We start from the raw sequence: 15,252 nt of genomic DNA on the forward strand, positions 1-15,252 counted from the left end.
TACCCCAAAGCATGCTGTCCGCCACAGTTTGGTCTTCCTGCTTTGTGAATCAGAACATGTGATTCACATGTTGATGGGACAACATGCAGAGGATGTGCTTTTAATTATTTGTAATAGCCAGCGAGGGCGTGTGAACTGACACTCCAAAATGAGAAGCATCTGCTTGCTACCTCTTTTCAAGATGATGAGGGAGGGTTGGGACCAGAGTCAGAGGGGAAGTAGGAAGGGATGACTCTAGATTTTCAGTGAGCTTTGGAACCGAGTCACTAGGAAAGAACTCTAGGGGACAAGCCGGGGTTCCGTGCAAATCCTGTGTACTGGTCTGGGTTCCCCAGTCTCAGAGGGAGAGGAGCCACTGTTTCCCTAACACAGGACAGTCACTGTGTGGGTGCTTAGAGGGGACTAAAACAATCACCCTAATAAGTATGAGGTCAAGGACAACTGGAAAATAGTCAGGTTGACCAGCTTTAATTTTTTTCCATCCCCTGGGTCTTTTAGGGGTCTTCGGCTCATATACATCAATTAGGGTTCTCCAGATGGACGGAGACTGGAATATACTACACAGTTTTAAAAAACTTGTTTGACTTTGGCATCCTCTGTGGTTTTCAAAGGGCTTTGTACTGGCTGGGCATAGTGCAGCACACATCTTAGAACACGCAGTAAGTAAACAGTAAATGTCTGTGGGGAGGTGGGGAAGTGAAGTGATCAGAGGATGATGGTATGATTGCCAAAACTGGTCTGGCCACTAGGAAAACCAGGTTTGAGGCAGAAGGGAAGGGTGACGGGAAAAGGTGGGGACATGGGCGGGCCTCTGAGCTAACGGAGTGCCTCTAGTGAGGGCCGCGGCTGTAGGAGTCAGCGGTGTCCATCGATTGCCTACATTGTTGCCTCAGGTTTGGGGCACCAAGCCTTTTCTTTTCTCTTCAACCAATCACAAATCATGTTATCCTAGCTAGTTGGCAGCACATGAATTCCAAATAGGAAAAGAAATTCCTGACAGTGACAGTTTTTGAAGTGCTTCTGAAGGTTTCTAAGGAGACGTTTGAATGGATTTTCCAACCAGAGGTCCGGGATGCACGAGCTCCTTGGGTCTCCTATGGCACTAAAGTTCTGAGGAGAACAGTCCCCAAAACCCAAGCCTTCAGCTAACCTCACTAAACATGAAAAAGACATCTCTTCTACCGCTCGGAACAAAAAATAGTGCAATACTCCTTGGGCTGAGTAAATTTGTCCTGATAAATAGCTACGTCGACAATAATGCAGTGCTGAGTGGTGGACAATTTATTCCTCGGTGTGTAGACACCTCACAAGTAAGAGTTCTGTGTTAAAAGCTGCTCTTTTATTTTGAAATATATGTGAGGGCTAAGGAAATGGCATGTTAGTTTCATTTGTGAGTCATCTGAAGGCAGGTGCTTCCCATCCCTCGGCCCACCCCTCTGCTGAGCAGCACTTTGGCTGTCTCTATTTAGAAGATCAATCCGCAGTTCTGAGAACCACTGCTGATGGGTGCCTTGCATGGAGTTATAAACCAAGTTACAGGGAGCTGTGGAAGGGCTTGACGAATGCAGTCATGGCCAAGCCCTTCTTCCTGACGAGTCCTCTCGGAATCTCCGGGAGAAGGCTGTGGCCAGCGGGGTGGGGGTCAAAGTGCAGCACTGGGCCTCAGCGACTGCTAACCTCATCCTTGGCGCCCTTCCTGCAATCTGGCTTTGGAAAGAAAAAGTCCCCTAGGAGTGGGTTGCTTTTATGGCTTCAGAACCGGTGCTTCTGAGAAAGGGCCGAGGATGGAAAAAAAAAAGGCAAATAAAGTCAGAATAAAGGAAAATAAACAGCTGGAGGGAAGGCACCATCTTAGGTTTCTTATCTTAAAAATTTTATATTTCTCCTTTGACTTCCTCTGAGAGCTGTGAAGACACGTCAGTCAAACTGACAGTGAGTTGGAAGAGGCATATAAGGGAGAAGGTGGGAGAGCAGGGGGACACATGGAAAAGAAAAAAAAAAAAGGCTTGGGCCAGAGAAAATGAATTAGAGCAAAGATGCTTTGAAAACAACTGCCAGGTCAGATGGGTGTGATCAAAGGTTTACTGATGCTGTGGGGGGGGGGGGGAAATCATTAAGAAAGGCCAGAACAAGACAGTCGATTCCAACCAGAGCCACAAATAAAACACATTCAAAGCAGTGCCATGGGGTAGCCTTTCTGTTACAGCCGGTGAAATAAAAAGAAGCTGAGGATGGTCGGGAACACCAACAACAGAACAAAAGGAGCTACAACAGAGCTTCTTACCCAGTTCAGTTATCATTAGAATGTGCGTCCCACTGTTTTTTTCCTGATTGACTGATACCAAAGGCAACTTGCCAGGTTTAGCTAATTGGATACAGCATTTAAGGGTTGGGGAAAGGGAGTGGAGGAAAGTACAGAAAAAGAGAAGAGTGAGGGAATAACAGAGGAAACGTTCTAAAGTAAAGGGACCCAGTTCCTGGACCATAGGTAGTCAGTATTTGTCTCAGTGGTTAAAAATTTATAAGTGGAAGCAGGGAGTGTCATGGCCAGGTTAAAAGTTGGATTTTACTAGCCAACAGTTATGGCCCTCAAAATCCCATCATTTTTTGGGCCCAAGTGCCATTCACTGAAAATAGCCTTTGTCTGAGAAGCTCTCTTAGGATGGCTTTAATGCAGAGCTATGGTACATTAGCCCAATGCTGCTCCTCAGTTCTCAAAATGGGGATGGCTTAGAGCTGAAGCTTTGCACCTTAGTGGACGGTTCTGCCTGTAGGAGCTGTCAGAGTGCTTCCAATGAAAATCACCGAGAATCCGTGGACCACACCTTTCCTCCCTTCTGCCCCCTTCCCTAATTTATTCCCCAATCTCTAACCTGTCATTTCACACTCCTTTGAAAACAATGACCAGCATGAAAGAAACTGTCTATTCATCTCAGAGGAAAGATAGAACAGTTTCCCCTTTGGTAATCCAGTATTTCTACACCTACCTTTTTTCAATCTCCTGCAGAACAAACCCCACTGGAGTCTACCATGCTGAAAGAGCCTAAAAAACAAGCCAACTTCCTCTTATCCAACACAGTTGGAAAAGAGAACCAAAAACTCTACCCAAGGCTGTCATTGACCCCTACCTAATTCAGTGATGATGGGGATGTTGACCCCAGTCGTGATGGAGGGCTGGCGTAACATCCCGTGCACTGGGCTGTTATCTGGAGAGGATCTGTCCATTCCTGGGGGTGTGAACCCTAGTGGGAAGTAAAAAGAGAAGGGAGGAAAATCAGAGATGTGGAAAATTTAGAAATAATGAGGTTCAGGGTATGTACACAATCAAAACAAATGTAATTTATGCATTATTTATAGGGCAACAATTAGCACTCCCAGCATAAACTCTGATAAGTTATATTTTAGAAAAACAAAGTTGGAGACTATTATAAATAATTCTAACCCACTTTGATAGTTCCTTAAAGACCAGTCTCTGTGCCAATTATTGACCTTACTCACAGATTTTTATTCCCCTCTTCATCCAGGCACACATGAGAATTGTACCTAAATGTCTCCTGAAGTTAGATATAGCCATGCAACACAGGAAATGTTCAAGCCAATGGAAAGTGAACAGCATCATGCATACCATCACTTCTGGTACAAGTATTTGACCTACAGCCTGTCCTCTCAGACCACTACAACTATGGGCACACTGGTTACTATGGAGAAGAATGCTGGGTAGCAGCCCTGGACAACAGCCCAGACCCACAGAACATCTGAGTGAGTGAAAAGGCAATCCTTGTTGCTTTAAGACACTGAGTTTGGGGTTTTGTTGTTGTTGATGTTAGCACAACATAACCTAATCTATCTTGTTATCGTAAACCAATTAATTGCTTATTCTCTTGCCAGTGAGGCTTACCTGGTTTTTGTTTTTGGGTTTTGTTTGTTTGTTTTTTGACACAGTGCTGGCCAAGGGAAAGTGGGAGATAATCTGCTTGGGGAATTTTAGGAAGTGTTTCCTTGCTCTTAAAAAGAATCACATAGGGAAAGAGATTCTCTTTTAGCCTAATGGACATTGCTTTTATGCCTGTAGTGCCTGGAACTACGGCAGCCACCTCATAACTAGGAAGAGCACCAGATGAGGACAACGTCAGCTTAATGATACTGGCTGAACTGAATGGCAGAAAGACTGAACGACAGGAACAACAGTCTTTGAGTTCCTGAATTAATCAGCCCTAGAACTGAAACCAACAGACCTCAGAATTTCTTCCTATGTGAGATTTTATATATACATATAAATAAGATTACATGTGTATAATAAGATTTTATATAATTTTATGTATGTGTTTTGTATATACAAAATTTCTTATGGAAACTCCCCCCTGCCCCTGCTCAAGGCACATATAAGAAAGCAATCAATGAACAACTAAGGTGCCACAGTGAAGAACTGATGCTTCTAATCTCTCTCCCTTCCTGTCTGTCTGTCCCTGTTTGTCCCTGTCTCTGTCTGTCTCTGTCACACACACACACACACAAATCCATCCTAAGGTAGGATCGTTTTATATACATACATAGACTATGTATAATATTTACATATTTTCCTTTTGTTTAAGTCAAAATTAGTTTTTTTTATATACTTGCAGCTAAAATCATCCAGATGGATGCATACGCCACCTGCTTGTAGTCAATTATAGACTCTTGAACTTCCCAGTGTGCCTAACACAGATCTCATAGTAGATGTGGGCAGAGTAATCTGGAAACAGCCTACTTAGTTTATGAGTTTTGCAGTCCGGCTTCTTTGGGTCTCAGATCCAACTCCCAAGTACATATTAGAAGGAACTTGACCTAGTCATAACTTCAAATTTCACAAGGTGAGGGATCATCCCAGCTAGGCTGAAAGGCTGCCTCTTTAAGGATGTGCATAGAGACATATAAGCATGAGACATTTGTTTCCTCATACATTCACAGAGTGAAATTAATTAACCAAGTGAAGCACATGGCCAGTGGTGGCACAGCCGTGTGCTGGCTGCAAGGCCCTGTGTGCTCCCTACCCCGGGGAGACAGGCAGATGCAGACACACCCACTTTGGTTTCTTGTCTTTGACCCTGGTGGACTGCTCTGTGGGTTTATCAATGAGTTATGGACTTACAGATACCAAGTCATTTGTGAAGTTTCCAAGGAGAATATCCCAAGTAGATTGTGTGACCAGTTTCCTTACTTACTCTCCATGAATGTGACAGGACTGGGTTGAATGTGGCCTTACGGAGTGTGTGATGCTTTCCCGGGAAGGAAATGATGGGTGCTCACTAATTGCCTGTCGTTTTGAACGTGCATAATGCATGAAATGCTAGAAAGATATAAAAGGGCTGGCCCATTTTCTGCTCTTCTGTGTATAAATTTCATACTACTGAGTGCCATACTTCAGAAAGAAAAAAAAAGAGTTTTATTTACTGTTTAGTCCCTGATTGCACTTAATTTTATCCTTTATATTGACACACTGTGCAGAGGGAAAGTAATTTCTGATGACAGTGTCGTATCCATCTTTCTAAACCTCGAAATGCATGCTTTTTCGGCCAGCCACATAACCAGGAACATGCATTTTAAATGCTAGCTGTTTTCTTCCCCTCAAATAGCAAAGGGAGAAACTAAACTGTTTTCATCAGAAGTTTCATTCAAAAGCATGAAAAAGTGCAAGTGACAGCTGTGCAGATTCAGTGGATGTGACGTTTTTGAATTTCTTCAACTTGACAAGTAAACACCTTAAATCGGTAATGCTATATGCATAATACATGGCCCGTATTTTGACATCCATCATCAAATGCTGACTTGAGAAAATACGGGTTCGTATGTCAAGGAACAGCACCCATAAAACAGGAAGAAATGCAGGTTGCACAGTATTAGGAAAACTGTATTTCATTACAGAACCTGCAACATGCCGAAGTGTCCTTTTATTTTATCTTATTTAAAAATTCCATTTTCAGCTGTGAAAAGACTCAGTTCCTTTGCATGAAACCTCCATTTAGAAATGACAGGCCTGCTGCACAGGCCTCTCTCATTGCTTTCATATTCCATTGTCCCCTCAGTCACCAGGCCGCCTGCCGTTAGCATCTGCAAACTGACAAACTGTGGGGGGTGTCCGAAGACATCTTTCCATTAGTAGAGGTCCTTCTCTCTCCTATGCATGACCCCAACAACAGGGTGCTTTTGTTGGCAAGAAAACTTTAGCAATTATAATGTCTCTTTCTCTCTTGATACTTTTCCAGTCACACATTTTTTAAAAGCAAAAAAAGAAAGACTAAAGAGAGACTCTGTCTTTTCCCCCTCACTGTAGAGATGTGTTAAAGACGAATAGAACTTATTAGCATTGTTTCTTCCTTAGAGGTCCTAATATGGAAACATTGTGGTCAGAAAGGGTAAGGCTGACCCAGATTCCTTAAGTGATCTCGGAGAGAACAGAATTCAGGCACCGTCCGTCTGAAGGGACAAGGCAATCCTGCCTTGGGTGTCCTTTGACGACATTTGCCCCATTCGCCATAGTCACAGTTGACAAAGCGACAGATGTGAATTGTGTCCGGGTATCTGACTGTTTTCCTCCCCACGCCATCATTATTTGCCGCAGTGCACACGTCTTTGGTTGAACTGTAGCTCTCCCCACAGAAAACAGTACCCAGCTTTGTGTGTGAAAGCACAGGCTCACGGGATGCATGGCAGAGAACCCAACCTGCCAGTAGAGAACAGAGAGGCTGGGAAATGCTCCCTTCATTAGTTAAACTAACACTTGGGAAATAAATTTCAGAAATGACCACTTACTTTACCAGAATAGGTGAATACCAATGTTGACATCAGAGAGATGAAATGAAAAGTTCTCAATCAGGAAAAGTCTCCAGCTCAGTCATCTGCAGCCAGGCTCTTACAGAGCTGGCCTCCTGATTCTGACTCTTCAAATCTGCTCTCTGTTGGGTGTGGACATGGGAAGCAAGCTTTGGGCTGAAAATGATTTCCAAAGACTAGCTGATGTCTTTATATCAAAGCCCCTGCCCCAATTCCAATCCTCAGGGACAGGTGTGATGGGCTTATGTTATCTGTTTTATTCCTTTGGCATCAGGCATCAATAGACCCAACATGGCCCCTTGCCACAAAGGGTCGCTCCATATGCTGTATAAGAACTTTCGGCCAGAGACTGGGTTTTTTATTTCTTTAAACTGCCCAGACTGTCTACAGAACTCCTGACCCATAGAGAAGAGACAGAGTGGAACAGTTCACAGCATGAGCTTCACAGTCAGATGTCTTGGCTTCAAACGCGGGCTCACCCACCAATTTAGCCACTGAACTATGAGCATAGCACAAACTTTCTCCAAGTCCCATTCTTTGTCTATAAGCTGGAATTATCTCCTACACAGGATAGTTGTGAAGATGACATCAAATACTATATTCAAAATATTTCGTACAATACCTAGTATGAAGCAAATACTCAAAAATTTTGACTGTGATATTACTATTTTGCTGGGCACATGATAAACATTTGTGAATAAACATAGACCCCAGACTCCATCACTGCTTCTTCTCTTTGGATAAAGAACTGAGGTAGTTGGTAGATTAAAAAAAAAAAAGATTTTCACATAAAGAAAATTCATGGACAACTAATGAAAAAGCAGTAAGCATTGTGGATATATTTTGGTACAAATTATCAGACAAATCCAGTGATAAAATTACAGCACAAAATATGGGAGAAAGGAAGATTTCAGGTATGGGAGTAGCTAGGTTTTTCTCTAGGTATGTTGAAAAACTGGTGACCAGACTTCATGTATGAGAGGTTCTTAATTCCTTATAGCAGCTGCAGAGTCTCTCTGGAGTCTTCTGTTCTAGACCTAATCTCCTGCTTCCCTTCACTCTTTTGTTTCCAAGGCTCCTAAAATGGTTCTCACTACCCTCTACAGTCCTTTCCAGCACTGGTGTTCTTGACTATATGCATGGCTGTTGGATCTAGGTGAATAAAACTAGTAGTGTCTGATGTCAATTTCACAATATGGGTTATCCCAGGGGCAAGAGGCATTCAGCCTCTGCCAGGGAAATTACTGGAAGGTTAAGTGATCTTTAGTTAAATTAGACAAGGGAGTTTCAGGATGGCTCTGATTTATAGTATTTAATACAAATACTTGGTCCTGTCCCTAAGAACGCAAGGAGAAGAGACACTAGAATAACAAGATCACCAAGGATTCATTTGTTTGTAACATGTTGGATACCTGCTTTACCCATACGTACATGCACAGCCTCTCAGAGGCACCACGTGGTTGCAAGCAAAAAAAAAAAAAAAAAAAAAAAAAAGAAGAAGGCTGTGGCTCAGACAAGATCTACTGGAGGTGGTTAGGAAAGGGTTTCAGGGCAATGCAGACATGAATGCGCCAGGAAGGGAGAAAGACTGTCACAGAAAGGCCAGGATGCCCTGCATCTAGACTGATTAAGATCATGGAGAATAAAGTTGGTGGGCTTAAACAGAAGCTCAAGAAAAAAAATTAGCCAACATTTATTGAGTAATTACTATGTACTAAATTCTGCCCATTTAATTACTTTAGTTCTCAAAACCATCCTACGTAGATAATACTATTTTACAGATGAGGAAACAGAAGCGCAAAGAAGGTAAGCTATTTGTTTCAGAGCATACCACTAGCAATTAGCAGATCTCAGATTTAAACCGAGGAGAACTGGCTCCAGGGTCTCCTCTACATTGCCATGCCAATATTCCTTCTTATTATGGCCAAGAGATTTTTCATGGGACCACTTCATTTATTCCTCATAACAACCCTGTGAATGTAGGGACTGAAAACATTTCCTGTTTTGTATATAAGAAAATTAAACTCAGAGCTGTCCAATAACTTCCTCAAGCACACCCAGTCTGTAAGTGGCAGGTGTGGCAGCTGCAGCCAGGCAGTCTGACTTGAGAGCGATGGGCCATGGCACTCCCTACTCCTTGCCCTCTGTGTCTCTCCCTCCACCCTGGCAGGCAGGTGTGAGATCCAAGTTAGTCTTACTCTTATATTGTTTTCAGTTTTAGGCAATAGCCAGCAACAATGGGGATCCATTGTAGTTATGCTTAACTTGCTTTGGTATGGTAGCATGCACTACTCAGTACATATAATAAATGCTTTATTACAGTACTCGTCCAAGGAGAAAACACAAAGTACTTTCTAAATCTTCCCTAGTTAAATCCCCAAGTCTTCCCAGGGAGAGAGGGAGATGGACGTTCTTATCAATCATGTTTACTAGAATGGATGGAGAAGTGAAGGTAAGTGCCTCCCCCACCCCCACAGACTTAACATAAAGGAACTGGTTCAAATAGAGGGCCAAATTATCTTTTATTGTGTGCATATAAATGATGGTTAGAAATCCATATGCCATGTTAAACTGGGGAAATAAATTAAGCCAAGTCATCTAGGTTTGCTGAGACAGGTATTCAATATGAAGTTGTAAAAGGAAAAGATCACCGTTAAAAATGATCTATAAAGACATGTTAAAATCAAGAGAAATATCTCATATTACATCATCGATGAGATGAATTAAATTTCCTGTTAATGGCAGGAAAAAAATCCCAAAGCCAAATGTCAAATGAAGTGAAGATCAATAAAAATATTTTGATAAGTAAATGCAACAATGCTATTTAACAAATGATTGGCAACTGCTAAAACATAAATTATCCAAATTTCCCATTGCTGCTTATGGGAAAATTATGCAGATTAGAATTTGATTAGGCTTATATCATGAGACTCAATTTGGACTTTTAATCTATTAAACTCCAATAAATGAGGCATTTGAACAGCTCCCCTGAGCAAGTACAGTAATAGCTACAGCAGTCATTCTGCAGTACGTATTCCAACAAATTCTTCAAGAGCTGAAGAATATTCCACGTACACAAGCACAACCACTTTCTAAATTGTGGGAGAAAAACCCACGTGCATAGGCTTATTTGTGGAAATAGATTCATGGAAAAAAAGTCTGTAAGAGAAATCTGGCCAATTCTCCATTTAACCTTGTATTTTTTTTTTTTCAGTTTTCAGTGGCTTTGCACAAATTGGAGTCCTGGCTCATGAAGGCAGGCAGCTGACCAGTATTAACTCAATAAAAGTGATTATTTACTAAGGAAGCAGCTTCTGACACTCCCCACTGATGACTTTCCACTTAAGAGCCCAAGGTGGAGGGAGACCCTGAGAGGGTGACAGAGGTCAACATTAGGGAGGGAAGAAGTGGAACTCCTTTGCCAATTTCCACTGTGTTATCTGCTTTATTCAAAATAACTCATGCACCTGACCAGATGGTGGCACGGTGGATAGAGCGTCGGACTGGGATGTGGAGGACCCAGATTTGAGACTCCAAGGTTGCCAGCTTGATTGTGGGCTCATCTGGTTTGAGCAAAGCTCACCAGCTTGGACCCAAGGTTGCTGGCTCGAGCAAGGGGTTACTTGATCTGCTGAAGGCCCAGGGTCAAGGCACATATGAGAAGGCAATCAATGAACAACTAAGGTGTCACAGTGAAAAAAAACCTGATGATTGATGCTTCTCATCTCTCTCTGTTCCTGTCTGTCTGTCCCTATCTATCCCTCCCTCTGACTCTCTCTCTGTCTCTGTAAAAAATAAAATAAAATAACTCATGTGCCTGGACTGACAACTGTCTTCTATCCAGAGCCTAAAGACAGCTTAGACACATCTAAGCAACCAAAACCACACCATTGATCTCTCTTGCCACTTTCTCATTTATTCACTCATGTCAGAGATGTAAGAGATTTTGGAAATCCTGGAATCAACTCCTTCATTTTACAGATAAAGAAACTGAGGCTCAGAGCAAAGAAGTTATTGTAGCCAAGGTCAGTTGGTGGCAGAGTCAGAATGGTGTTTATCAGTTGTTATCTGTTCCCTTTCAACTCCTTCTCCATGTGAGGAACCCATTCTCCAGTGTTTGGTAGTAGTGGGGGTGGTGGGTACAACCCGGCCCCCACCCTGGCCATGGAATGGTAGTATAAAACCAGACAGTCTGACTTCACAGAGTCAGCAAAATGGTCCCTGTCATCCTGGCTACAGGACTCATTTAGAGATGGGCCTGACCCTTAGCTGGGGCCGATCAGCATTCTCCCCGGTACATTATGTAACAGATGTTAAAGAGACTGTGGATGCAATGCTGGAAGGATGTGGGCACCCTGTGCAAAAGAGTTTCTTTTTACTTAAGCCTTTTTTGAGTTGAATTTTTATCTCTTGCCACTAAAATGCCCCAAATAGTACAGTAACTGACAAAAATCTCTGTTCTTGGTGAAATGGCTCATGCATGTCTGATTTTCTGTTGAAACAAGTGACTGACTTACTGTATCATCATTCAAGGTTTTTTGCTCACTTCCAGTGACCAGGGAAAAGATTGGGGTCAATACCCTATACTTCCATTTCTTCTATTTACAATAAGTGACATTGATATTTTTTTAATAGTTCTTTTTTTCTGTATTTGAGGAGTGCCTTAGACAGCTGGCTCTAACTACTGAGTAAGGAACCTCATCTTTCTTAGAGTTTGTGTTTTGGGTCTGAACTAAACCAAACCAACCAAGTTCTCTATAACTATTTGCCCACTGAATTTCATAAGACACAAGTTCAGCACTTAGACAAATCTTACACACATGAAACAAATACATTTGCAAGGGTCTCTTTCCTTATGAGCTTAAAGAGCTTTCTATTTTTATCTGTCTCTGAGAGGGGTCAGTGGAAGAAAGGAAGGAAGGAAGGAAAGTAGGAAGAAAAAAGGGAGGTAGAGAGAGTGGGAGGGGTGGAGGGAGGGAGGGAGGAAGGAAGAAAGGAAGGAATGGGAGAGGGAGGAAATAACAAGTCTAGTCTCAATAAAACTATATAGATTTGGAAAGAAGACTAATAGTTACCTGGTCTAATATGACATGGTGTCAGAGTGAGTTTTCCACAACTTCTCAACTGCTTCTTACCCCCTCCTAATTCATCTTACAACATAAAAATAAGACATACTTTGACTATATGAATCAAAGAACTTAAAATTTTATATACCCTTTGGCCTAAACAATTTCACTTCTAAAAATATGTGTACAGTCATAATTTCCTTATATTAAAGATGTGAGTACAATGTTCTTCATTTGTAAGTGAAGAACACTTGTAATTTGTTATTAAGTAACACTGTTAAATTGAAAACAACACGAATGTTTAGTTTAAGGAAACTGTTACCTATGCAGCCACTAAAAATGCAGAAAAGCATTTAATGGCATGGATCAATGATCAGGAAAAAATATTTGTGGAAAACACAGGTCACATACTAATATGTATGGTGCATTTTTGAGGGAGAAAGTATCTAAATTGACAGAAACAAAACTAATATGTCAACTTTCTTATGTATGAGTGATAAAATTATAAGGCATGTATATTGTCTTATTTTTGCTTATATGTAGTTGCTAAATTTTCTAAAATGAATGTTTTATTTGTGCAATTAGAAAAAAAATTACAAAAAATTATAAACTAATACAAGAAAAAGAACTGGAGCTTTGCAATCTCGTGTTATCTTTATGGGCTGACAGCAGTTGGTTGATACGTGGGTGGACTCACTTTGTTGAACTATAAGAATCCTCATTTTGAGAACCCACTTTCTTTAGAAGTTGGGGAAACTGAGGTTCTAAAAGACTTTAGAAGTCATCAGAGAGTTTCCAGAGTTCCTAGTTCTCACTATCTGAACTCTCCACCGTTTTCTAAGGGCTGCCCAATCACAGCACAGGGGCCTGAGTGCTCACATGGTCCTAAAGAGCCCAGAAACCCATGTGCTCCTGCACACAATGAAGAGAGGAGCAGTCTGAGCTGGCTTCCAACATAGAAGAGTGGCACTTGCTGATTCTCACCCCTGCTTCCACCATGCCTTACACATTCTTCCCCTCTCCATCCCCTCTCTTCTCTCTCAACCCCTCCTGCCCCTCCTTCACCTCCTCCAGGAAGACCACCTTGACTAACTTCTTTCTCCCATCTAGTTACTTCTTGAAGATGTCTTCCTCTGCACATTTCCCATTCCCTTTATTCATTGTTTTAAACTGTATGAATTACTAATTATGTAATTACTACATACCAATTTCAATGTTTTAAAAGCATCTTTAATGTCCTTTTCTTAAAATCTTCATAGCCATTGGATTCTTCATTTCAATGGGCATGGAGTATGTAAGTCTTTTATTATTATTATTATTATTATTATTAATTCCTGTCCGGGACCTTCCCTCTTTCATGCCACCACCAGAGGACAAAGGGGGTTTTGCCTCTAACCCAGGATCTCCCATGCAGGATCGTTTCCAGTAAACTAGAGGCGTACCATGCCAGGGGAAAGGTAGACATATACACTGCAAGACAGTGATACGAATGGATCCCAATAAAACACACAGAAACCTCCTTCGTGCTGCCAAGACTATAGACCATTTTGTTTCCATTACATCAATTTTCTTCTCCCCCTCTTGTGAACATTAATCAGAGAAATGCAAAGAGCTCATTAAAGTGATAGATTGACTGAAAATGTAACCACCTTTACATTATAAACAGTTCCTTTATGTTCTCGGTGCCATGGGCTTTGTTTTTCAGCATTTGTCATGTAGTTCAAATGTCCTTTTACATCTAAAACACCAAATGCCAAATGGGCCCCAGTTGTTTGGTTTACTATGAACCAATGGCCAGCGTAGCAAAAAATGAGAGCTATGAAATTACAGGCACACTAAAACGCCCATATCTTAAGTGCACAGAAAATTAAGTAGTTGCAAAAGATGGATTTGCCAAGTGATCCAAGGCACTGCCATGCAGTTCAGGAAAAGCAGAGTCCCGTCCCTGACAGCACTCAGCCAGCTGTCTCTGAAAGGGTCTAGAGACAGAACACCTCACTGAGCCCAGATAGCGGCTGAGGTTCCAAACATTTGATAGTCCTGTAAACTTTTTCTTTTAAGTTTAAAAGGCTTCCATGCACATATGTTTATCTGGCAGATGACTATATAACCAGGAGTTTGAATTTTGGAGATCAAGCATTCACACACACACACACACACACACACACACACACACACTTTCGTTAAAGAAGAGGTTGATTGGTGCTGGTTTGATTTTGAGCAGTTCTGTTTACACTGTGATCAATATCTATGGACTACAACCTGAAATGTACTATAACGTAACAGTTAAGAACTTAAATGCTAGAGTGAGGCTCCCTGAGTTTGAATGCTGCTTTGTTCAGTTTCTGGAGTTGTGATCTGGGGCAATCGATCAGTTGATTTAAATTCTGTGTCTCATTCTACTTATCTGTAAAATGGGAAAGGAATATGTCATCAAGATTTAAAAAGTAATAAGTACTAATACAGGAAAACGACTTACAACAATGCCTGGCACACAGTAAGCACTTTAAAAGTACTAATTTATTTACAATGATGATGACCACGATGATGATGAAAATGATGATGATGATGATGATAACAACAGACTGGTAATGCTGACAGAGAAATATACAGAGAATCAAAAGACATGGGCTTTTGCCCTAACTCCCTGTAGGGACTTAGGGGGAATCAGTGTCTTATACAACCTCAGTTTTCTCATCTGTAAACCTGAGGCAGACGAGGCAATGCCCTAATCCTTCCAGAGCTGGAACATCTATCATCCCAGTTCTGGGATATCATATATAATATTGGGACCACGATAATTCTAGGTTTAATCACTAAATATTCAGGAATTACTGTAGTCACCCATGGGTTTTTTCTTTGAGAAATGGAAGACACAAGCCCTGTCTTCTAGTACCTGGCACACAGTCCGCACCCATACATACACCGGTATCTGTACGCAAGAGACATACACTAAGTGCCTGGCACTGTGACACCTGTGCAGCTTGTATATCACAACTCATGGCGTGACAACACATCCACTCTCAGGAGTAGCCAGTAACAAGTGACCCTCCCTCCTGGAGCCCTCATCCAGTCCACTCAGTGACAGACACCCGGGTTCATCTTCTGCTGTGTAATCATAGTCCTGGCGACTGCTCTGGACCTCAGTTTCTTCATCTGTAAAATGGGATGACTCTAAGGTCCATGTCAGCTCTGATCCCACATTTTAATGTCGGCTGGTCCAAAATAAACTAGCAATGGGACTCAAGGGGTCTCTCCAGAGGCTCTAGCATAGAACCTGCCTTTTGATTCAATTTTATAGCTCTGCCTGCAGAATGAAATTTCAGTGCCCAAACCAATAAGAAGGATGTACTTTCTCCAAAGTTGCTATAGCAGC

General features: G+C 41.8%; 1 protein-coding gene across 14 annotated transcripts in view; it reads right to left on the reverse strand.

Moving 5' to 3' along the window:
- KCNMA1 (potassium calcium-activated channel subfamily M alpha 1) overlaps positions 1 to 15,252 on the reverse strand; it is an 815,298-nt gene that overhangs the window by 37,366 nt on the left and 762,680 nt on the right. For 9 of the 14 annotated variants that reach the window (XM_066244080.1, XM_066244063.1, XM_066244081.1 and 6 more), the window contains one exon: positions 3,129 to 3,242. In XM_066244080.1, coding sequence (XP_066100177.1) covers positions 3,129 to 3,242 — 114 coding nt within the window. Of the gene's footprint in view, positions 1 to 2,284; positions 2,366 to 3,128; positions 3,243 to 15,252 lie in introns of all 14 variants that reach the window. The other 5 variants (XM_066244078.1, XM_066244079.1, XM_066244068.1 and 2 more) reach the window with 1 other exon arrangement.

The sequence above is a fragment of the Saccopteryx bilineata genome, chromosome 9 (genome assembly GCF_036850765.1).
Source record: "Saccopteryx bilineata isolate mSacBil1 chromosome 9, mSacBil1_pri_phased_curated, whole genome shotgun sequence".
NCBI lineage: Eukaryota > Metazoa > Chordata > Mammalia > Chiroptera > Emballonuridae > Saccopteryx > Saccopteryx bilineata.